The sequence below is a fragment of the Schistocerca americana genome, chromosome 8, assembly GCF_021461395.2.
Source record: "Schistocerca americana isolate TAMUIC-IGC-003095 chromosome 8, iqSchAmer2.1, whole genome shotgun sequence".
Taxonomy (NCBI): Eukaryota; Metazoa; Arthropoda; class Insecta; order Orthoptera; family Acrididae; genus Schistocerca; species Schistocerca americana.
The window spans coordinates 295,715,707-295,742,093 of NC_060126.1; the positions used below are offsets into that span (position 1 = coordinate 295,715,707).

Sequence of the window (26,387 nt, forward strand, 5' to 3'; positions counted from 1 at the left end):
ACACAGGAAAGAAAGCGCCACGCTGGAAAATAGAGCTCCAGGCGAGCTTCGTCTGGAGCGCAGTTCTAGTTGTGTGAAGGATTGTTTGGGCGTGAAGCATGCGCTGTTAGTGCAAAATGGACCACCGTGAGGAGAAGTAGTTTTGCATCTCAATGGAACTCTGAGCTGATAGATTCTGGCTGAGATATTGGCAAGCAACGAATTACTCTACAATGCTTTTAGAAGGGTTGTTATTCACAAGTGAGAGTTGTTTAGCATAGGAATAGAGGCCATTACTCAAGAGCAACGAATGCAGCAAAGAAATAGTTCAACTGAATAGGCGAAGAAAACAAGATGATTAACTAAATATAAGAGCTTTATCAGGAGCAAGAGGAGATGGTTTTGTATTCCTGCTGTAGGACACGTTGTTATCAGTCCTGATCCAAAGATTAGGTGATGCGGAATCTGATACCGTGCCGCGAACACTTTACGCCAAGTTCTCATGTGAAGCTCTGCATTGACTACTGGAAGATTGCTCAGGACTCATATTTTTAGTATAATCTGTGGCAATCGCTCAGATATAGTTGCCAAACATATGGCCCAGTTCTGGTACGCTTCCTCCACACATAAGCAACGTCCAGCACTTACTATTGCTGCTATACTTTTCAGGCAGCTATTCGACGACAGCATGTCAAACACACACCACCTGCTAATAACTACAGGGTTTTGGCAGTCGGTTTTCTGGTTGCAGCAAAGTAGCAAATGAACCCAGGCTGACCTATGTTTTAAGGATGGATGGCACATTGTTTGCTGTTACAGACAAAAAATATTTTGTAAATATTCCGTAATGGTTTATGCCCCGTTCATGGTGCCTGATACCGTAACTTGTAACCAATAGGCAAAATAAAAATTGGACTATAGACTAAGGCAAATACATTTTTGATTACGCACTTATAGACAGTTTTTTTCGATCTCGGTCACACATCACCTTTTAAAAAATAAAGCGCGACCTAGGCAAAAGAAATTTTCATAAAAACTTCTTGTTTTCCATTATCAAGCTTGTGCCTAGTCATGTTTTAAAGGAGGTAATGTCCTTTTGCTAGGCAAAAATGAAAATTGTGAGGAGCTTCAAGAAGGTCAAATTAATGAACTACATGTTACGCTCGCAATGAACATAAGTTACGCAAGATTAAAATCATATTCCACCACTGTTATTGCACGGATGTTAGCAAATGAAGTGCGACCCAGACAAAAAATATTTGTGTTTACCTCTAGACAAAACGAGCTCATAATTGTTTTCTTTGCCTCTGAAGGAAAGATGATTGTTTCACAATACGTCTTTAAGTAACTTTATAAACCTACCATTAAATCAACTATAAAACAGTTTTGGGCAAGTGAAAACAATTTTAGTAACATTCCTGCTGGTGACACATCTAGTTATTTTATTTGCTACTGCTGATTGAAAATGCCACACTCTAGTGTTCTGTTAAGAATATTATAAATATAATTAACATAACTTACTTGCTCCTAAGTGAGAAACCATTCTAAATATATCATCACGTTGATAGTCTAGGTACACATAACAAAGTATACTACATAAATTTAAGTTCCCAACCTGAACATAGCGTAATGTGTTTTAAAAGTTTTTGAAGTCTATCAGTTCGTAATGATTGAACAATCAATAACCACACTAGAGCAATCCGACCGGTATTATTAAACTAAATTTATCCTCAATAATATTTTATGAACGAAGCAGTCTAGATCGATAAATACAATTTTTTATTGCGTTTCGGCATCTTCCATCATCAGGTATCTGCAGTTAAGCCCAAAGGAACGTAAAGAATGATTAGCTTTGTCTCCAACAATTTAAAAAGTCAAACGAAAATATTTCAAAGCCTTCAATCACAAAACAACTTTGTACTTTCGAAATAAGGTTTACTGTCAATATAAAAATCGAAACTTAATCGGGGTGTCAGGTAAAAACTGGCCTAATAATTACACGCAGATGTAAGTTCTAGCCAATAGATGGCGCTAGTTTGGAGGAAGTGGCCTTAAAATTTTAGTTATATTTTATTATTATTTTATTTTTCCCTTCCACCTATAAAAAGACATACATTAAATTACAAATATACACTGCTACATTTTTGTAATAAAATTAGTATAATTGCATACTAATTATATTAACCTTTCATATTGAACCATGTAGTCCATGTGGAGTACACCTAAACTTGACTAAAATATGAATACGACCTATACAACACCCGTAAGAGACTTTAATGTCAAATGCATTTCACATGAACAGGAAGTTTCTATAATGAAAGAAGTATTTATGTATTTGTGTATAAGATGTGAAAGAACTGTTTGTTATGAATTAAAACTTTAAAAAACAATACTTTGAAACATAAATACTTTTACAGGGTGGTCCATTGATAGTGACCAGGCCAAATATCTCACGAAATAAGCATCAAACGAAAGAACTACAAAGAACGAAACTCCGCCAACTTGAAGGGGGAAACCAGATGGCGCTATGGTTGGCCCGCTAGATGGTGCTGCCATAGGTGAAACGGATATAAACTACGTTTCTTTAAATGGGAACCCTCATTTTTATTACATATTCGTGTACTACGTAAAGAAATATGAATGTTTCAGTTGGGCAACTTTTTCCGCTTTGTGATAGATGGAGCTGTAATAGTCACAAACGTATAAGTACGTGGTATCACATAACATTCCGCCAGGGCCGACGCTATTTGCTTCGTGATACGTTACCAATGTTAAAATGGACCGTTTACCAATTGCGGAAAAGGTCGATATCGTGTTGATGTATGGCTATTGTGATCAAAATGCCCAACGGGCGTGTGCTATGTATGTTGCTCGGTATCCTGGACGACATCATCCAAGTGTCTGGACCGTTCGCCGGATAGTTACGTTATTTAAGGAAACAGGAAGAGTTCAGCCGCATGTGAAACGCCAACCACGACCTGCAACAAATGATGATGATGATGAAACTCCGCTACCACCTCTTACTATGGCAACGGTGAACCATCCATTTCCATGTGAGAAAGTGTCGTTTATATCCAGGCTGAAATAAAGAGAGCATCCAAGAAATACACAGGGTCCATCGACGAGGGCGTGGGCTGCAACACTCTTCACTGGAATGCGATTCTTCTTGTCTCCAGATGTCGTTGCAAGTTCGATATTTTCTGTCGTTTTGTAGACTGTTGTGCGGGTACGACGATACCTCCTGTAGCGCATGTTGGCTGACGCTACTGTGTATTTCTTGGATGCTCTCTTAATTTCAGCCTGGATATAAACGACAGTTTCTCACATGGAAAAGAATGGTTCGCCGTTGCCGTAGTAAGAGGTGGTAGCGGAGTTTCAAGTGTACCTGGACTTGAAAGTTTTAATGATAGAGATGTAATCGCCTATAGTACCTATCATATGTTTGAAATTGGTAGTAAAGATTTTGGTAAATCAGCTTATGACTCAACCTCTCCTCTTGTCTTGTATACTCGTAGTAAAAGAAAAATTAATCAAAATGAGTCTGTATTTTTATGGCTTAAAGGTAAAGGTGTATGTGAATATGCAAAATTTGTAGCGCCAACGCCAAGCGATAAGAGTGTTTACATAAGAACACTGTTGCATCCTTGAACCTCCGGTTCTAGATGTACCATTGACCGGTTAGTGGCTGACGCTACAGATCTTTGTTTGTGGAAATATACAGTACAATTAACAACAAATTTTACATATTCACATACACCTTTACCCTTTATCCAAATAAATACAGATTCATTAGGATTGAGTTTTCTTTTACTACGTGTATATAACACAAGTGGAGACGTAGAGTCATAAGCACATTTACCAAAATCTTTATTAACAATTTCAAACATATGATAAGTGAGAAACGAAATTACATCTCTATCATTAATAACTTTCTAGTCAAGCTACACTTGGAACTCCGCCAACACCTTTTACTATGGCAACTGTCAACCATCCATTCCCATAGAAAAGCAACTGTAATCACTCAACAGAGGAAAGTCCACTGGACCTGACGGGATACCAATTCGATTCTACACAGAGTACGCGAAAGAACTGGCCCCACTTCTAACAGCCGTGTACCGCAAGTCCCTAGAGGAACGGAAGGTTCCAAATGATTGGAAAAGGGCACAGGTAGTCCCAGTCTTCAAGAAGGGTCGTCGAGCAGATGCGCAAAAGTATAGACCTATATCTCTGACGTCGATCTGTTGTAGAATTTTAGAACATGTTTTTTTCTCGCTTATCATGTCGTTTTTGGAAACCCAGAATCTACTCTGTAGGAATCAACATGGATTCCGGAAACAGCGATCGTGTGAGACCCAACTCGCTTTATTTGTTCGTGAGACCCAGAAAATATTATACAGGCTCCCAGGTAGACGCTATTTTCCTTGACTTCCGGAAGGCGTTCGAACAGTTCCGCACTTTCGCCTGATAAACAAAGTAAGAGGCTACGGAATATCAGACCAGATGTGTGGCTGGATTGAAGAGTTTTTAGCAAACAGAACACAGCATGTTGTTATCAATAGAGAGATGTCTACAGACGTTAAAGTAACCTCTGGCGTGCCACAGGGAAGTGTTATGGGACCATTGCTTTTCACAATATATATAACTGACCTAGTAGATGGTGTCGGAACTTCCAAGCGGCTTTTCGCGGATGATGCTGTAGTATACAGAGAAGTTGCAGCATTAGAAAATTGTAGCTAAGTGCAGGAAGATCTGCAGCAGATAGGCACTTGGTGCAGGGAGTGGCAACTGACCCTTAATGTACACAAATGTAATGTATTGCGAATACATAGAAAGAAGGATCCTTTATTGTATGATTATATGATAGCGGAACAAACTATGGTAGCAGTTACTTCTGTAAAATATCTGGGAGTATGCGTACGGAACGATTTGAATTGGAATGATCATATAAAATTAATTGTTGGTAAGGCGGGTACCAGGTTGAGATTCATTGGGAGAGTCCTTAGAAAATGTAGTCCATCAACAATGTAGGTGGCTTACAAAACACTCCTTCGACCTATACTTGAGTAATGCTCATCGTGTGGGATCCGTACCAGATGGAGTTGACGGAGGGGATAGAGAAGATCCAAAGAAGAGCGGCGCATTTCGTCACAGGGTTATTTGGTAACCGTGATAGCGTTACGGAGATGTTTAGCAAACTCAAGTGGCAGACTCTGCAAGAGAGGCGCTCTGCATCGGGGTGTAGCTTGCTCGCCAGGTTTCGAGAGGGTGCGTTTCTGGATGAGGTATCGAATATATTGTTTCCCCCTACTTATAGCTCCCGAGGAGAGCGCGAACGGAGGCTTTCCGACAGTCGTTCCTCCTGGGAACCATACACGACTGGAACAGAAAAGGAAGGTAATGATAGTGGCACGTAAAGTGCCCTCCGCCACACACCGTTGGGTGGCTTGCGGAGTATAAATGAAGATGTAGATGTAAGTGTCTTAGCTGCTGTCGCGGCTAATCCGCACATCAGTAGCAGAGAAATTGCACGAGAATCGGGAATCTCAAAAACGTCCGTGTTGAGAATGCTACATCTACATCGATTGCACCCGTACCATATTTCTATGCACCAGGAATTGCATGGCGAAGACTTTGAACGTCGTGTACAGTTCTGCCACTGGGCACAAGAGAAATAACGGGAGGATGTCAGATTTTTTGCACGCGTTTTATTTAGCGACGAAGCGTCATTCGCCAACAGCGGTAACGTAAACCGGCATAATATGCGCTATTGGGCAGTGGAAATCCACGATGGCCGCGACAGGTGGAACATCAGCGACCTTGGCGGGTTAATGTATAGTGCGGCATTTTCATCGGCGGCAATCTAACTGTTGCAATGTATGCTGATTTCCTACGTAATGTTCTGCCGATATTACTACAAGATGTTTCACTGCATGACAGAATGGCGATGTACTTCCAACATGATAGATGTCCGGCACATAGCCTTCGTGTGGTTGAAGCGGTATTGAATAACATATTTCATACCAGGTGGATTGGTCGTCGAAGCACCATACTATGGCCCGCACGTTCACCACATCTGACGTCCCCGGATTTCTTTCTGTGGCGAAAGTTGAAGGATATTTGCTATCGTGATCCACCGACAACGCCTGACAACACGCGTCAGCGCATTGTCAATGCATGTGCGAACATTACAGAAGACGAACTACTCGCTGTGAGAGGAATGCCGTTACATCTATTGCCAAATGAATTGAGGTTGACCGGCATCATTTTGAGCATTTATTACATTAATGTGGTATTTGCAGGTAATCACGCGGTAACATCATGCGTTCTCAGAAATGATAAGTTCCCAAAGGTACATGTATCACACTGGAACAACCGAAATAAAATGTTCAAACGTACCTAAGTTCTTGTTTTTAAATTAAAAACCTAACTGTTACCAACTGTTCGACTAAAATTGTGAGCCATATGTTTCTGACTATTACAGCGCCATCTATCAGAAAGCGAAGAAAAATGGTCGAATTAAAACTTTCATATTTCTTTACGTACTACACGAATATGTAATAAAAATGGGGGTTCCTATTTAAAAAAAACGCAGTTGATATACGTTTGACCTATGGCAGCGCCATCCTGCCGGCCAACCATAGCGCCATCTGGTTTCCCGCTTTATGCCAGGCAAGTTTAGTTCTTTGTAGTTTTTTCGTTTGAGGCGTATTTCGTGAGATATTTGGCCCGGTCACGATCAATGGACCACCCTGTATATAAAATTATTTCGCCTATGAGATGCAGAGCCCACAAGGTGAGTATTAAAGTGAACTTTCACAATGCTGCCAGTGACGAATGTGGTTTTTGCAGGCCAGGTGGGCAACGTGATAACCAACCGGAACGCAAACCGGTTGGAGTTCGAGCGGCTTCTGGATGGCGCCAAGACGTACATGCGCCACCACAAGGTGCCGGGCGGCATGAAGCGGCGGGTGCTGCGCTGGTACGACTACAGCTGGTCCAGGTAACTACGGCGGCTCGCGGCTGGCAGTCGGCGCCTACATGTAGACTATCCTGCAAGCCCTCTGTGCGTTGTGCGGGTTGCATTCGTATAGTGAAAACTGGATCTGTTACAAGGAGTAGACTATTCTCATCACAGGTTGACAGGGTACATGATACTTCCTGGCAAGTTAAAACTGTGTGCCGGACCAAAACTCGGACTCGGGACCTTTGCCTTTCGTGGGCAAGTGCTCTACCAACCGAGCTACCCAAGCACGACTCACGCCCCGTCCTCGCAGCATTACTTCTTCCAGTACCTCGTCTCCTACCTTCCAAACTTAACACAAGCTCTCCTGCAGACCTTGCAGAACTAGCACTCCTGAAAGAAAGGATACTGTGGAGAGAAGTTTCATATCAGCGCACACTCCGCTGCAGAGTGAAAATATCATTCTGGAAACATACCCCAGGCTGTCGCTAAGCCATGTGTCCTAAGTGAAACACTGCCAGATCCTAACTGCACTGCTAGCACCTCCCAACTCACTGGCACATCTGAACTAACTTGCTGGAGCGTTCCAACTCACTGCCAGATACGAACTTCCCGAACACACCACAACCGGGAAGTAATAGCAGTCAGTAAAGATAAGACGCCAGGGCTTATATCGATAAGCGCCGCTGCTGCCGCTCACGGGCAGGCAAGGTGGCAACTCAGTGACACCAGTATTTGAAATTAACATAACGATGTGGTCGTGCAGTGAAAACAGGATGTCAGATGAGATATGGCACCAACACGAGCCACGCATGGCTCACTAGTCATTACATGCTGTCCCGTAGCGAACACGCTATCTTTCCACTGCTACTAGTTATGCAAATTCGAAATTCGCGGCGGTAACGACGACTGTGGACTCGACGTGAGAGGGTGCGCGATTTGCGGTCTGCGAAGCAGTGAGGCAGTCGCGGATAGAGTGACTTCTGGCGCCGAGCTGATGTGAAGAACACTGCGTAGGCGGCCGATCGTGATCGCTGCTGGCTCTGGGAAGTTTTCGAAGTCTTTGGACTCTTATCGAGTGTGGCGGGGTCTTTCTATGCAGCACTCAACAGGGCTGCTCAGGCAACAGTCATTAACCCAAGAAGAACTTGACGAAGGCTACATTTCCATTTTTGTAACAGGTGCTCAAGAAAACACTCTTCAATCGCAAGATGGGCGTTCAATATGCTACGCAACACGTTTTTTACTATCCACCATTCTTTTAGCTACAAAACCCTATTTTTTCAACACAATCTCCGTTCAGTGCGACGGCCTTACGTCACCTTACCGTCAGGGCCTTTATGCCTGGAAGGTAACACTCCACTGGTCGACATTGGAGTCAAGATCTTGCTGCATTAATAACCTCCTCATCAACCAAGTACTGCATCCTTTGCAGTTCATCCTTCATATACCGAAACAGATGTAAGTAGGAAAGTGCGAAATACGTACCGTAGGGTGGATGAAGGAAAGCAGTGTAGCCGGCCGGGGCGGCCGAGCAGTTCTAGGCGCTACAGTCTGGAACCGCGCGACCGCTACGGTCGCAGGTTCGAATCCTGCCTCGGGCATGGATGTGTGTGACGTCCTTAGGTTGGTTAGGTTTAAGTAGTTCTAAGTTCTAGGGGACTGATGACCTCAGAAGTAAGTCCCACAGTGCTCAGAGCCATTTTTGAAAAACAGTACAATGAATTTCTGTGCGCTCCTCTCGGGTACACAGATTTGAGTGAGGCCTTGCGTCCTCACGGAGAATGAGAAATTTGCTTACACTTTTGTGTCAACGAATACGCTGAAGTCGTTTTTCAAATTTCCTAAGGCTAGCACAATAACTTCAGAATTGGTCGCTGTACAAAACAACCCCTTCAGAATATTTTATTTGGAGGAGAGGTGGTATGGAGTCGCTCCATGGATTGTCATTTTGTTTCCTCTGACGTTGTTCGAAAAAAACATGTCACGATCAGCATCGCAACGAATAAGCAATTCCGCACATATGGTCCTTCGTTGCTCTTTATGGCCTTCTGTTAAGTAGCGAGACACCCAGCAAGCATACATCTTTGAGTTCCCCAACTGGTGCACGAGGGTGTAAGATCTACCAACGGAGACGTCTAGTCGAGCTGTGGGGTCGTTGAGTCTGATCCATCGGTCACTTCGAGGGAGAGTGTCCGCACGTTCCAACACTGCAGCACTCACAGATGTGTGCGGTCGGCTGGCACACGGGAGATCGAAAAGGTTTATGCGACTTTGTTGCGATCATGACAGACGCATCTCCCAACGAACTCACCGTGCTTCTGTTCGTTGCCAAGTATCTGTAGCATTCAGCAAGCTGCGATGAATATCTGTGATGCTCTGGTTTTCCGTCAAAGAAAACTCAGTGACAGCTCTCTGCTAGGAACGCACCTCCGTTACAACCTATTGGAAGTCATGGAACTACAGGGGCTGAAGCCAGAATATTTCACGATGCCCCACAAAATTTTTTTTTTTTTTTTTTACGAAGTAGACTTTGGGCCTAACATTGATTCGAATTGCTTCCTGTTTTAGAGTCCCTTGTTTTCTTATTAAATTCAATATGTAATTTTTTTCTGGTAAGTATCAATTGTAAGGCACTGCGTCTCAGAATGACTCTTCGTTTTATTGATTTCAAATAAGAGATGTTAAGAATAACCCACGTAATCAAGCGGCCTTCCACTCTCTCTATGCTCTTGTTCAGCTGAGAGCTAATGAGGAAAGCTATAGAGTATAGAGCATGTTGAGGATTTTGTATTCTGCTATTTTTTAAAACAAATGTTTTCTTTACTCCAAAGTTGAACAAAATGTTATTCGCTTTTCACAGAATTTCATTTTTCTTAAATGAAGCAAAGTTTCATCAAACATAAACTGGCTTTAACATAACTTCAGTTTTACTTTTAAATCAGACAGAAATTAATCACAAGTTAACTTCCTTCAGTAGAATATCTTTTAGTCTTACATCAAGTTAGCAGTGAAGAAAAATCAAATCAATCTCGATTTAGATTAACAAAAACTATGTGACTAACACTATGGAAGAAGGACTGCATGGAGGCTATAGCACTTATTTATGCAGCTCGCTGAGGCAGGATTAAAGAATACAAACTGAAACTGGAGCTATGACAGCAGTTTAGGTTGCAAATTCGAAACATGTAAGAAGTGATGCAAAAAGAGGCAGCCAGAGTTGCAATTAAAATGAATGTTTATTTAGTCGGTGACCGGTTTTGGGTTATGACCATTCTCAGATCAACCAATGTTTGATAAGTAAAATGTCCGTCCAAAACAGCAGCAAATATAGTGATTACATATGCGTATGGTCCCAACTATTGTTTGTTAACGAATAGGACCCTCCCACAGTTCTAAGTCAGCGTCAAAGAGCTGCGTTGCGAGCCAGGTTTTCATCGCTGGAAACAATCGATAGGCACTGGGTGCAAAATCTGGACTGTAGGGCGGATGAGGAAACGCCTCCCATTTGAAAGCATCGAGTACTTCTCGAGTGCGATTTCCCATGTGTTGTCGAGTGTTGACGTGCATGAACAAAACTTTCGGGCTCAACCGACCTCTACGCTTCTCTGAATTACTATTCTTAAGATTTCCAAAGTTTGACAATAGCTCCCAGAGTTTATTGTAATGCCACATTCAAGCAAATCGACAAGAAGCACGCTCTTCCTTGTACCAAATAACAGTCGCTATAATCTCTCTTGCAGACAACGGTTACAAGCATTTCCTTTTGTCCTTCGGTGGAACTCGTGCGTCCCCACTCCATAGATCGCAACTTTGTCTCTCAGTTCAGATGTTTAAGCCAGCTAAGTCTCCAGTTACGATTCGATCAAGTAATGAGTCACCATCTTTTTCGCAAGAAGCGTAAGCTGGCTTTTGTGGGCTTCTGATAAGATTTTTGGTCGGCATCTTGCACAATTTGTGGTAGCCTGATTTTGTGCAACGATTTTATGCAAAAAATTTTGTGAAATTAGTGGAAAAGTAAACGAGAGCTACATCACTGTGAATCGGTGATTTTCTTGGATCATCACGTAGGCTTCTGCGACGAGTTCATCAATGACAATGTTTGATCGTCCATTTCGCTCATCGTCGTAAACATTACTTCGGCCACTTTTAAACTTAATACACCATTGGCGGTCTCCACTCTCAGTTGCATCCATACATTTCCCACATTTGGGGATAAATTAAATCGGTTTACGACTTTTATTAACAAAAACCTTTTCACTAACCGCATTTCACAATTCGCGGAATTTTCAGTGGCGGCACACATTTAAAACTTTCTTTCTGAATTAACGGGGAAACAACACGTACCTCATGCAGGCGCGGCTGGATGCCGAATGAAAGAACAAAAGCTCAGCCAACGACATGACCACACTGGCGCCGACCATTGCTACTGCAGGTGGAAACTTTATCTACTTTCTGTATAGCGCTCCTACATTTTCCTTCAATTAACACTGCAGTGTAAAGGAGAAAAATCTGAAGAAATTTCAAACTGTGCGTCATTATAAACAACCGTCTCATTGCCAGATTCGACTTCCATTAATTAAACCGCGTTATAAATGTTGCAGTTTTATTATATCTTTGAACTACGTATTACCTCGACGGATATTCTACTTGCAAAAATAAATCATATTCAGTGAGACGTTTTTCTGAATTAATGAAAACAGCATACCCAACATCAAGATTCTATCACGTAGTATTTACTTCTTCAGCATCGATGTCAGCAATGAAGCTTTTTTTAACGTGCGTTTTTAGAACTGTAATGTAAGGAGACCCATAAAAATTTGCAAAACTGTGAAATTTTCCAAACAAAACATTTAACAGCTGGAATTCATTATTTTACGGAATGATAGACATTTACGAAACACATTCAGTCTCCTGCACGGCCCACGTAGCAATTGAAAAAAATGGTGATAAAGTGGCGGATATGGAACTGCGAAGTTATCTCTGCATAAATATTGCTGTTAATTGGTTCGCTTCGCATTCGTCGAGACCTCCAAGCGAAAACGTAATTAATATTTGGAAGTATTGCTTTATATTCGTATTAGTGTGCCTTTGAGCAATCTGATCGATATTTAAAATTTGCTTAAAACGAAATGAGTGTCCATACCGAATAGTAATATCGCCTCATTATCTGTGTTCATTCTCTCTATAATTCTTCCATTATATTCCCGTTTTCAGTTTGTGGTGGTATTGGGGGTAAAATACAACTTGTACAGAATCCAGACTGCAATTACAAGAGTCGAAGGACGTGAGAGGGAAGCACTGGTTGAGAACGGAGTGAGACAGGAATGTAGCCTTCCTTGTTGCTATTCATTCTATACAATGAACAAGACATAAAGATAATGAGCAAGATATTTGAAATGCAAATTACAGTTCTACGTGAATAAAGAAATAATTTCAGGCTGGCAATCACTTTGTAACATTTAGAGACGACAAAAGGCGTGGAATGACAGTTGAACGGAATGGTTACTATCTTGAAAAGAGTATAAGATGAATAACAAAGCATGTGAGCAACAGTAACCAAATTAAATCAGGCGATGCTTGGGGAAGTTTATTAGAGAATGAGTTACTAAAAGTAGCAGATGATATTTGTAGTTTGTGCAGGAAAATAAGGTAGAATGGCCAAAGATCAGCAAAAGCTAGAGAAATGATCCTTAAAGAGAGAACCTCTTTAACATATATAAATTTCCAGAATGAGATTTTCACTCTGCAGCGGAGTGGCTAAGCCATGTCTCCGCAATATCCTTTCTTTCAGGAGTGCTAGTTCTGCAAGGTTCGCAGGAGAGCTTTTGTAAAGTTTGGAAGGCAGGAGACGAGATACTGGCAGAAGTAAAGCTGTGAGTACCGGGCATGAGTCGTGCTTCGGTAGCTCAGTTGGTAGAGCACTTGCCCGCGACAGGCAAAGGTCCCGAGTTTGAGTCTCGGTCAGGCACACAGTTTTAATCTGCCAGGAAGTTTCATATATAAATTTGTTGTGAGTTAGTTGCCGAGGTTATTTGTTTAGCACGTAGCTTTTTACGGAAGTAAAACGTCAACGAAAAGCAAGGAACACAAGAAGAGAATAGAAGCTTTTGAAGTATGCTGCTACGGAAGGATGACGCAAATTAGATGAGTAGATAGAATAACGTATGAAGAGGTGCTACATCTAAATGGGGAGAAAATAAATTTATGCTAGGAGTTGGCTGAAAGAAGGGATAGTTTTATAGAAAAAATGCTGATTCATCACAGATACTTCACTTCGGTGAACGGAGGGTGTGTGAGGTTATGAGGCTAAAGAGTTCAGAAGGACACCAAGGCCAGAATATAGTACACAAGTTGAAGTAGATGTATACTGTGATAGTTACGCGGAGACGAAGAAGCTTGAGAAGGATAGACTAGCATCGAGAGCTACATCAAACCAGTCATACCGCCCCAAGTCCATCACTACCAACGGTAGTAAGAGCAATAAATCCTCAAAGATTCAAAATATTAGAACTTCGTTCTTTGTGGTCCTTCACCAAAGACAGATAACAGTCACGAAGTAAATCTTTGGTCAACAAAGCACCCTACTGGAAAATGGAAAGCATAATTGGGAAATACAGCAACTAGTAGCCCATGGAAAAACAGGAATACAGAAACTAAATCTTCTGTTGTTGCCTTCTAAGATAAGTTATAAAGTAGAGAAGACCATTTGTAGAGGTGTTTTAGAGTCAATAACAACGTACAGATTCGAGTGCTGGGAGTTTACTGGAAAAAATAAACACAAATTGAGAGCTGTAGAAATGGGCTGCCTCAGATGTAGAATATCTCGACAAGACCGCGTAAGATATACCTCTAGTAAAGAACTGATCCAGAATCAAGAAAACACCGCAGATAGTATACAAGAACGGGAGCAGGCCTGGTACGGACAGCTAATGCGAATGACAGATGACAGATGGTCAAAGAATATCTTGATTTGACATCCTCAGGGAGAAAAAGCGAAAACCGAAGGTTTAGATGGCGTGAAGAAGGCCAGGGAAAAAAGAGAAATAAAAGGAGACTGGGAAGCACGGCACTAAAACATGCGAGATGCGGAGACAGCTGTAGGGGTACCACATGTAGGAGGACCCGGAGGTCATAGGAAGGGTTGTCCCAGTTTGAGACGTGCCGTGTATGTCGCCTGAATACTGGGACTACATGCAGCCTGTGCTGCGAATGACGATTTCATGTGTCGTGTTTTGTTTTCTAGATTCTGAATGACTTTGAACCCATTTAATATAATTTTTAGTTGTGGTCTTCATTCCAAAGACCGGTTTTATAACCACTGCAAGCTACATCCACTTCAACCAGCTTACTGTATTTAAGGTTTTCTCCCTCTACAACTAACCCCCCCCCTGACGTACACATTTACCTCCATTTCCAAACTGATGAATCCTCGGCGTCACAAAATGGGTGTCATCAACTAATAACTGATCCATCCATCTAAGAAGATGGTGCCATAAATTTATTTTCACCCAAATTCGATTCAGCACCCCATGATTAGGCATTCGACGTACCCGACCAATTTTCAGCATGCTTCTGTAGCACAATATTTAAAAAGTTTCTATTGCTCTCTGATGTGTTTATTGACCGCGCATCACTTCCGTTAAAGGCTACCTTCAAGACAAATGCAGTCAGAAAAGGTTTCCTAGCACGTAAATATACTTTTATGATAAGAAATTCAGAAATGCATTGCTTGATATTGCCCGCCTTCATTTCGCATCCTGACTACTTCGACCGTCATAAGTTATTTTACTGCCATGTAAGCGAACTTCATGAACTAGTTGTAGTCTGTCACTTCCGAATCTAATTCCCAGAGTATCGTCTGGATAAGTTATTAACGTGTATCTTCATTAGTTCTTGAAACACAAGTTGAATTGAATTTTCAGAGAATCCATTACTGCAAGTGGGAAAGATATCGCAGAACGGCAGGGAAAGATATCGCAGGACATCAGATACACCAAATCAGAGCATCTTTTATTCTCCATTATAAACGGATTCTCTAACGCAGTGTTTGCCCTGTCTCAGGGTCTTAATTCAATGTCAAAGTGCGCTATATTCTCAGAGTGTTACGACGCAATAACATGTTTTACAGCCTTTTCTGGCCGACAGCTACAACAGGTAGTTCAAATTCCACTAAAAATCTTTCATCCTAGTACCCATCAGCCATTGCCAAGTGGTACCTCATTATTATCGTGTTGTGAAACAAGTTAGTCTTTGAGGCATGGAATACAGTTCAGGTTTATCGATGAGAGATGATACTGTGATTAAAGCACTGGACTCACATTTCAAAGGAATAAAGTGCTGAATCTCACCGAGTCGTCTGGATATTTGCTTTTTCTCCCCCGTCTCCTCAAGCACCTAAGGTAAATAAGAAGATGGTAGCCTGCTTGGACAGTCATCTGTGGTGAGCGGATCGGTGGCTTATGATGCGCACCACAGCCGTGGATGTTGACGTTGTGGTATGTCTGTACCCTTCTGAGGCGTTGAGCTAGACTTCACATTTCGTTTCGAGTCAATTATATGAAATGCAGTGCAGATGTAACTTAATGGTGAAGATACTCAAATGTTTATCTCCGATCAAAACCTCGTGAAGTCGAATTCGTTCGGAGTTCAGTCACGGATAGACGAAGTCGTGAAAACTGAACCTCGTGACATCACAGACGTCCACTTCACTGTGGTGACATCGCTCTGATTACCTGAAATTGAAAAATGTAGAATCGTGTGTCAAAATTATAAAATGTTGTGGTGGTATCATAAAGATGAAATATTTAAGGTAGTTTATTATTATTTATTTATCTTACGGAAATACAAATGCAGTTTACAGCGATATTTACACAATACAAAAGAAATGTTCATACATAACAAAAGGAATGTACAGGAGTTACGGTCACTAATTGTATCACAAACTGATATCCAGAGAGTATACCCAATCCAGTGCTGTTGGCGAGGCGTTGATTATGTCGTTCCAGCTTCCACTAAAACCATCTATTGGAACATTCCTCTACAATGTGTTCGACAGACTGTTCTGCTGCTCCACAGTCGCGCAACGGGGAGTCTGAGTGTCCCAATTTGTACGTGAAGGACATAGTTCTTCCATGTCCACATTGGATTCTGTTGAGCACACACCAGGTTCTTGCAGGTAATTGGAAGCCTGTTATGCCTTTAGGGTCTTCGAGGCCACGGTGAAGTATGATGGTGTCGTTTTTCCATTTCTCCTTCGACACATCTGCAATCTTGAATTGTTCGGGTTCTCCAGCTGTCCAGAATGGTTTTCTTGATTTGAGACGCTTGCAGGATTAAGCAGTATTTACTAAGCGCGTAGCCTTTGGAAACGTTTTACGTTATTAATCTTTTCCCATTCGCGGGCCGCTGCTTCTTGTCGTCTCAAATAGGGTGGGGCGGTGCTATATTTACGGTTGAAAATCACGTCCGCTAGTTTTGTTCTAAGTTTTTTTGTTTGTTTCGAACTAGTTTTTGGGTTATTTGGCCATCTTCAGGAAACAACTTCCCGCCGTCTGCTAGGGACGCTAGCTCTTAGGTAACCAAGCATTATAAGGAAATATACAAACCACATGTACATGATGTTGTGCACCAAAATTGTTTTTTTAACGTTGCAGTTGCACTTTCGGAAATGGGAAGTATGGCCGTAACGCTAAACTTCAGCATTATAACCACATAATACTGTAATAATGTGTACTTTTATTATTTATTGCGCTTAGTATAAGCCGTTGCGTAAAGCGTAATGTCAACAAAAAACAAGTATGGTGCACATTATTCTGTGCAAGTGGCCTGTATCTTTGGTTATAATGTTTGGTTGCATAACAACTAGTCCCTTTCGGACGCCAGTCAACTTTTTCCTGAATATGGCTCAATAAGCCGTAAACTAGTTAAAAACAAAAACAAAAAACATCACAACAAAATCAGTGAACTTGTTATTCAACCTTAAATATGATATTGTTCTTACAACAAGTAACGGAAGAATGCATAAATAAAATTTTAAATATTGTGATGGTAATGTTCGTGATGAGGAGGTTGCTCACGATTGACTTAGCACAAGAACAGTTGGAATTTTTTATCTTTCTTTCGACCCAATTAATTTAATGGTATTTCCATATGGAGAAGTTATCAATAATTTTGTTGATAAGTGCTCTAGCATCCATAAATATCCGGTATTACATGGAGGTAGATCTCTGGAAACGCACACGCTCCCTGCTATGTAACAAACGTGATTGCCGCGGTAGTGTCATTTCCGAGCGTGCCCACGGGCGTGCGTCGCCATGTAGCTCTCCCGGCCACGTCCGTGTTCACTGCATGCAGCGTAGTGTGACACAAATACCACCTGGTGAGCCTGTGCCTCCCCCCCCCCCCACCCCCCCACCCCTCGCGGCAGCCTTTGTCGTACGTCGTACGTATCTGTTGCAGTCTGGCACACAAACAATGAATTTGGAACCAGGAGACCACACCAAATGACGTTGCCATTCATATCACGAGTGCAAGGGAAACGAACGTCCCTACAAAAGTGATTCGATCATATCCTCATGAAACTGATGGGATCTCCACAGCCAGAACGGAAGTAGTACTGACAAATGGTGCAAAGCTTGTAACACTATCTACAAGTGACGGAAATCCTGTACAAGATTAAACCTGATCCTGCACACTAAGGAATAACTACGCAGGGCGCACTTCACTAAGCAACAAGGAGAAGAAACGGAGGCTACAACATATCGGTGCTGTACATCTAGGACCCGTAAAGCGAAGTAAATTAGTAGTAAGCTAAATGCAAAGTCTCAAAAATCGCGACTTGCGGAAGCATGATTCACAGCACATGCACACCGAAATGAACCTGACCATCAAAGCTACCTCTAACTAGGAGTCTCGAGGGAAGGTTTTCAAAAGGAAGAGTGAATAACTGGGCAAAAACCCTTCCGATGAAACTCTGAACGTCACACTAGTCTCTATGCAACCGAAAGACTGTATAAATGACATGGATGGTATTATGGCAGTCAAAGATATGGTGGAGCTATCATACTGCATAACAGAGACGTCGTAAGTTCACAAAGAAAAGGGCCACATTCCGCTAGATTTGGTAATTAATAGAGGAGAAACGCCAGATTGCTTTTCAAATGATGAATATTATTAGGAAAAACATGAAAAAAGTACTAATGAGATATTTCATGAACCATCTTAACATCAATAACACCCAGAACCTACTAAAGCTAAACATTTTGCAAGAGTTTCTGTATTATAACACCCCAAATATAGAGCCTCTAATGGCATCCCTCTTGACAACAAAAGATAAAAAAAAATAGTTGTCCTGACCTTGACGGTAGCTACTGGCAACAAAATATTAACACTGTTGAAAGTTCGACCAACATAAACAGTAGGGAACCAACAACATCTATTCCACGGAAAGAACCAAATGAAAGACTATCAGATGATCACTTAATCTACGAAGCATGAAACTCTAAATAAAGAATTCAAAATATATGCTTTACGAAGGTTAAGACCCAGACGAGATAAAGTGATCAGAGATAACATTTATCCAAGAAAAGAGCTGTAGCCGCATCGAGCTGTAATTTCGCTGCTACTACAATGAAAAACTTCAGTGGAGATGTTAATTCGCTCTCTTGTCACGATAGAAGCACGCTTATTGTTTCAGACCGATCTGGAATTTTAAGTTTTTTCAAGTATCGTCTTGACGTGTTAGTCAAAGTTTTGAAAAAAGGTGATACAACATTTACCGTTTAGCCAGACAACGGAACAGATACTATACGCGAGGGAAAAATAACTCGTGTGATACTTAATCAATTCTGGGACTTGGTCGCCGTGATCTGTGATTGTCATGAACATTGAAGGACACAGCAATGTACCAGACGCCGACATAAACTCTACAAATAGACTTGAGTAGGAAATATATACACGCAGTCATGAAGAATTCCCAGGTACGCCGTGTTGTCGGACATCATTTAACTGAACTTTATTGTGTAGCTGTGAATAATTATTTTCTTGATAGAAGGCCGAAGCTAAAGGTGATTGAGTGTCATTGTTAACAGGGAACAGTAATTGGACATTGTATTACGACGCTTTCTGTACGTTACTTAGAGAATACATTATCTCTGGATTTACGACGTAGAGGTTGTTGAATTAGCACCGTAGCGACGCATTAACGACGCTTTAATACTTCACAATTCAACATCCTTGCATGATTATAATGTGACATCGGCTTGAATGGTGGAACTTATAATTCGAGATATCATATTATCTACGTTTGAACATTCATTTTCAAATCGGGCGAAACACTACTGATATGAAGTTTCACGTAAGCTTATAAGCCCGTCGCGAACACGCGAAGGATATTTGGATTATTGCTTCAGATAAATCGTGTTGTTGCGGTACCGAGTGGTGCAGTCACTGTGTGTAGCAGTAAAGAAGACGGACATCTTTCGAACACCATTGCTTCAATTATAAGCGAGGGCCGCTTATCCATTTCGGCGTGCTCCTCCATCGATACGCGGATATCTGTTAAAGGGAGATGATATCTGAAACTAACGAAACAAAGCGAGGAGACAGTTTCAACAGTTACGGATCGGAGTAGTCGCGATCGAAGGACGCTGACCTGTGTTAATCAGACTTGAACATCCATTGTATGCAGCAGATATTGATATCATATTGTTGCAAAGGGTTGCTGACCGAACCGGTGCGAATAGTCAGATATAATGCTGCAAAAGACGCGTATATTGAAACTGAATTGAGAAGTGCAACACTCAAAAAAGAAGGCAACCTCGTCCACCTCATTGAAAAATTAACAAAGAGCAGGGGGATAGCCAGTGCAATTAATAAAAACAGAATTATTAATGTTTATGCAGGAATTAGTAACAGGCAAAGAAGACCTAAGTTTATCAAGCACCAGGTTGTACCACTGCTTGGAGCACAGTGGACAATCCAAATTTGCAGCTGATTTTAACTACTTAATCAACCCTGCTGACCAAAACTGGCATTTTAAAATATCGTCGGAACTGGAACATCATTAAGGGACTCCACCAAAGCAATACAAGGTACCACAAACACAACACTGTACCTAAATTTACTCATGTAACAAAATCACTCAGCAATATCTTTGGACAGGACTTCCATTTCACCTCATTTCAAGAGCCACGTTCTTCAAGCAGAAGAGGAGAGGAGGTGGCTGACCTTGAAGATAGCAGGAAAGTTTGCCTCAGCTGATACTGGAATCGTAACCTGTAATCGAGGTCAAGGTCATCTAGAACTGGTAGTGTTACCCTTCTTATAGGTAGTACCTTATAAAGCAATACCATAATCTTATATGGATCAAAAACTACATATCATGCTCATTTTTACAATGAGAAACAACTGAGGACAACTGGAAAGAAAGATATTTAAGATTTCACCAAATATAATTATTAATCCAATCGCTTGAAGGAAATTTTAAATGCATTCGAAGGTATGTTTCTAAGGAAGAAACGTTGGCTTGTACTTCTGTGTTGTACCGAAGAGATACAAGAATTCAGGGTCCTTTTCCTTCAATTTTTTGTTGATAAAAGAAAGCAACTTCAACTTTCAGAAGAGAGTAGTTTTATACAAAAGGTTTCAATGTTACATGAAGATGAAGTATAAAGCCCCCCAGCAGAATAAGACACCTTAGAAGGATACTAAATTCAGCAGCCAATAAGCTTCGTTATGGGAAAACATAACATTCTTTTAAAAGGACCAATTTTAAAATTTAAATCACCACAAAAATTTTACATTTCTTAAAAGATGAAAGATGTTTAGTTTCTTTTTCTCAATCTGTAAATTTTTAACACATTAATGGAAACAGTTTTTATGAGTGACGTTTTCTGTGGCAGAAGGAACTTCCATTTCCTTATTAATTAAACAAAAATAAACAACACACGTACACAATTTTTGGTAGCAAAGCTTAAAAAATTTTCCAATCAGAGGAGCGTAGAGTAGCGACGAAGCAACTCCAGTAAGATAAAAATGGAAAAAGCGGTAAACTACGTGCTTGAAAACCGAGGTCGAGAGATCAACTTCCTGTCTGACCACTGATTTTTCATCCTATGTTTTAATCTAGTGTCTCAAAAGGACAAAGAGGTTCTCTACTGGTAAAGCTCATATCTTAGTTTTGAGAGGTGGCGGGAAAGAAACCTCATCGGACCACATAACATTTCAGGCTGCTTTTAGCTTAGCCTTAATCTCAGAACGACACGTTGTTCCGATTTCTCTTTAAACGGCAGACGCTCTTTCCGCAGTAGGATTATTCGGGCAGGTTAGAGAAACCTAAGTCAGCCAAGTGGTGTCCACTAGAAACACTTCCACCAGGCTGCTTTTCTCCGTCTCCACTGAGCTTGTGGTCCACGCACGTCCAAATGCTCCTCTTCCTTCCTTCCTTTCACCAAGTAATGAGGCAGAGACCATCAAATCAATATTAACATACAGAAAGCGATATCAGTTTCGTTTAGCGACAAGTAAGTTAAGCTATTTCTATCTTTAGGACAGCAAACTTTAACAAAATTAATCAAGTGGCAAAACTAAATCCTGCACATATTTGAGGCTGCTTGTTGCACGACAATAAGCCATACAAAAGATCGCACAGAATGATTTACGTCTGTTCCTCGAGTTCCATTGGTTATAGAAAGATAGAGTCAGCTATTCTGGATAGTCCTTGAATTAGGAAACATTTTTAAAAGCAATAGCAGAATCATCTTATTGTAACCATCCTACAGTATTGGGTCAAAGTTGGAACATTATACACTTCCTCGAGTTTAGTCAAATGGAGCAAATCGGTATAGGTTGTGGTCATCGATGCGCCTTAAGCGGATTGTGAACCACCATTTAATTGATGGGCTGTTCCTGAGAAAACATCAAAAAAACATTTTTCACCAATTTTTCGCAGGCAGCAGCGGATATCTTAATAACTAACCGCAACATATTGCTCAAATTTTAACGCTATATTCTCTAGGCTTTCATCTGCAAGCGAAATGTTTTAATTTTTCAAAAATCTTTATTAGTTATTGAGAAACGCCCCAAAAACACTGTTTTTGGATATCAAATCCGGATCCCGGATTCCAGGACGGCTATCAGCACGAAATGGCCGTAATGTACGATATATCTGTATGATACCGGTCTGGAAGATCGTTAAAAATTTTCTTAATATCTTTATCCTATTCCTAAATACAGATTTTCAGAGTTATCCTACTTGTACACTTAAAATTGGCACGTAAAATCCGGTGTGAGGCGAAAATGTAGTTTATAAAGTGATCTAGCATGGAGAAATATGCTGTACAAAGTCTCGGTTATCATAGAATGATTCTGCGAACCCCATATTGTAATACTGGAGCCACGAGCGAAATTTTTTTTCTACTAAAATCCGGTATGAGGTGTAAAATTAGTTTTACGATATTTCAATTTCACCTACATATTTGCTGACTCAGAAAGTTTTTTTCACGCGGGTGACATGCCCTGCTGCAGCAGGGAAAACAAGGGAACCAGCGGGAAATTTCTCCTATCGGAACACAAAAATGGCGAATTTGCTCCTGTTTGAATGATTCTGACTGACAAGTCGTAATCTCCTCAGCACATTTAAAAATTTTCCCAAAACTTTTGGCGTACGCACATACTCACGCTGTTTTATGCTGAGAGAGGAGGAGGCAGCGGCAGCGATAAAGAGAAGGAAAAGTAATAAATACTGCAAGACACAAGATTGTGATTGTGGTATAGAAAGAGCGAAGGGGACTATGGCAGTACGAGATGAAGAGAGGGACAGAGTGACAGTGGAACGTAGTTGACTGTGACAGAACAGTGCTAAGAAAAGAGTGAAGGTAGTAGTGCCAGCGGCAGAGGAATAAGAGGAAGGAGAAAGAGGAAGTGGGTGACAGCTCGTGATAATGAGAGACAGGCACTATGAGAATGACAACGAAGAAGAGAGATTTAGTGGCAAGAGACAAGTGCGGTGGGAAGGAATGAACGGGATAGTAGAAGTAAAAGGGGCAGAGGGGAGACAGTTGTTACGTTTATGTTTATTTCGGGTAACACTTAAGTATTCCACATCACTTCTTTTTTAAATGAACTGAATTAACGTAAAGTTATTTCAGTCAGAAGATCGATGAAATAAAAACAGTCTGTACGGGTGTTATAACTAAGAATACTTATCCTGCGATATACTAGCTGTCCTGGAGTTCTTATCGTGAACTAAAGCCACATTTTAAGTATAATGTGTGTGTGATGTGAAATATGAAACAGGTGCGCCTTAATACTTCTCACTGTAGATTTATTGCACACAGTGACGTAGATGATGTATCACAAAACCTCCCACCAACAATGATCGCCAGCGAGCTGGTTTTCTTGCTTACAGTATATGATTTCACACAATATTTACATTATTGCTATTACTGATTCTCCCTATTTCAATTAAAAATAATTGCATCAGATTAAATGGACTGGCTTAAATTATACTTCCGAGTACAGTGATAAGTTTTTAGTCATAAAATTCAGACAAATTACTAGGTTATTAAGGTAATTTTCATAAAATATTTAAGTGTTTTCTTAATTATATGAAGACGAAAGTAGATTGAAATTTTCTAGCATATTTTTGACTTCATGCGATTAGATTATTTTATTATCATATACAGTAAATGTATTCTTTTACATACAAGTTGTTTTTCGTAATTTTGACACATTTCAGGCTGTATTATTACGAAAATTATTATAATTACTATAAGAATTAAAAATTTGCGTAACGTATATTTATTTACAGATTGACAGGAACAGTTCAGTGTTATATCAGGTATTTAAAAAAAAAACAGATGACAATTAAATAGCGCTCCATTAGACAATTTCATTATTCAGTAAGTAGGATAGAATACGATAATTTCAGATTTTCCTACCAATTAACCGAGTTCTATACGTTTGGTGCACTGCTGTTTCAAGATCATTAATATTTGATATTATTGATAAGGTGGAGATTACAGTGTATGTACATTATAATTGTACTGTTAATTGGAATCTGGGTTATCACATGTGGTATTGATTGGTGCCGTAAACCTGGAGTGTTAGCATCACAATGACTATGAGAACAGATAGTAGCATTAGGATAGAACACAAGGGGACTATGGTTGTGAGACAGCAGACAGTGCTAATCTTCTACTTGGATGAGGCATGAATTCCTCTTCTCCTTCTCTGCCAACCTCTTCATCTCAGAGTAGCACTTGCAACCTAAATCCTCAATTATTTGCTGGATGTATTCCAATGTCAGTCTTCCTTTACAGTTTTTACCTTCTACAGCTCCTTCTAGTACCATGAAAGTTATTCCATGATGCTTTAACGGATCTCCTATCATCATGTCCTTTATGTCACTGTTTTCCACATATTCCTTTCCTCTCCGATTCTGCGCAGAACCTCCTCATTCCTTACCTTTCCCATTCAACTGATTTACAATATCTCTCTGTAGCACCATTCCTCAAATGCTTCGAGTCTCTTCTGTTCCGGTTTTACCACAGTCCATGTCTCACTACCACACGATGCTGTGTTCCAAACGGACTTTCTCAGAAATTACTTGCTCATATTAGGACAGTGTTTTATACCTGTTCACTTCTCTTCGCCAGGTACGTCCTTTTTGCCAGTGCTAGCCTGCTTTTCATTTCGTCTTTGCTCCGTCCGTCATCGGCTGTTTTGCTACTTAGAGACCATCAGTCCTGATGTTAAATTTCTCGCAGTTCTCATTTCTGTTACTTCTCATTTCTGTTACTTCTCATTACTTTCGTCTTTCTTCGATTTACTAACAATCTACATTCTGTAGTCATTAAACTGTTCATTCCATTCAGCTGATCCTGTAATTCTTCTTCAAATTAACTGAAGATGTCATTGTCATCAGCGAACCTTATCATTGAAAACCTTTCACCTGAATTTTAATCCCACCCTTGAACCTCTCTTTTGTTTACGTCACTGCTTCTTCGACATGTAGTTTGAACAGTAGGGCGAAAGGCTGGATGGCTGTCTTACACCCTTTTCAATTCGAGCACTTCGTTCTTGAACTTCCACTCTTACTATTCACTTTTGGTTTTCGTATAAGTTTATATCACCCTTGTATCTCCGTAGAGTACCCGTATATATTCCTCACAATTTCCAACATCTTGTACCATTTGACATTGTGGAATGCTTTCTCTAGGTCGGCAAATCGTATGAATGTCTCTTGATATTTTCTGTAGTCATGCTCCCGTTATCAAACTCAAAGTCAGAACGTCCTCTCTGATGTCTTTACCTTCCCCAAACCTAAACTGATCGTCATCTAACACATTTTCAGTTTCTTTTCCATTCTTTTGTGTGTTGTTCTTGTCAGCAACTTGGACAGTTAGAGAAAAAAGGAGATTACGGCAGTGGGGTGAGACCTAATGATTGAGGAAGGGCAAGTGGGAGTGGCGGGTATGAGCAGCTTACAGCAAGGGACTGAAGAGTGTGGGCTAGTCACGGTTGGGAGAGCTTGCGGACGTGAGAGGTGAGTCGCATGTTAAAAACAGCACGAGTATGTTCGCTTGCGAAAATTTTTTGGAAGATTTATAAAAGTGCTTCGGAATGTACAATGAAGCAGGTGGTAAGTCATTTTTCAGCAAGGGTCTTTTAAACGGGAGCATATGTGCCTTTTTTGTGCTCCGGTAGGAGCATTTTTCCGCTGGTACCTAAGACTCGAAAAAAATACACCAAAAATTGTTAAAATATAGTTGAGCAAAAACGTAGATCTGTGTCACAAATACAGAAAATTTGTGGAACTAATAGTGGAATAACGAGTGGAATGTAGCAATAAAATACCAGAAATTAGGTAACTCTATGGGACCTAATCGCTAATGAATGCTTTCAGTCCCATGCGGCATGCCCGAGGAAACTTGTAGACTCTCCTCCTCGTCGAGGCGTCTGTCAAGACGACGTGCAGTGTTATACGATATTAGCGTGATGCCTCCAAGGAGTAACTAATGATTTCTGTGAAACACAGAACAGACACCATATCCATATAAGTATATAGTTCTGGCAGTACTGGCCATGACCTTCTTCTTCCGTGCGGATGCACACATATTCCCCGAACTCTTACGGGACTTGGTAAGACTGTCTTCCAGCAGTAATGACTGTGTTGGCGTGGGACATTACGAATGTAGTGAGTGGACATACAAGGTGAGAATGTGGGTCTCGCGGGAGGCGTGCGTGAGATAGTCCCTGCAGTCGCACTATCCTCTGTACCCTCGGTGGCTCAGATGGATAGATAGTCTGCCATTTAAGAGGAGATCCTGGGATCGAGTCCCAGTCGGGGCACAAATTTTCACCTGTCCCCGTTGATGTACATCAAAGCCCGTCAGCAGCTGAAGGTATTAATATAATTCTAATTTCATTCTAGACGGCTGTA

The 26,387-nt window shown here is 40.9% G+C and overlaps 1 protein-coding gene across 1 annotated transcript in view; it reads left to right on the forward strand.

The window, feature by feature from the left end:
* Positions 1–26,387, forward strand: part of LOC124545780 (cyclic nucleotide-gated cation channel alpha-3-like) — a gene marked incomplete at its 3' end in the record, with an annotated part of 672,390 nt that overhangs the window by 417,716 nt on the left and 228,287 nt on the right. The window contains exon 10 of the mRNA XM_047124727.1: positions 6,829–6,979. Coding sequence (XP_046980683.1) covers positions 6,829–6,979 — 151 coding nt within the window. The remainder of the gene's footprint in view (positions 1–6,828; positions 6,980–26,387) is intronic.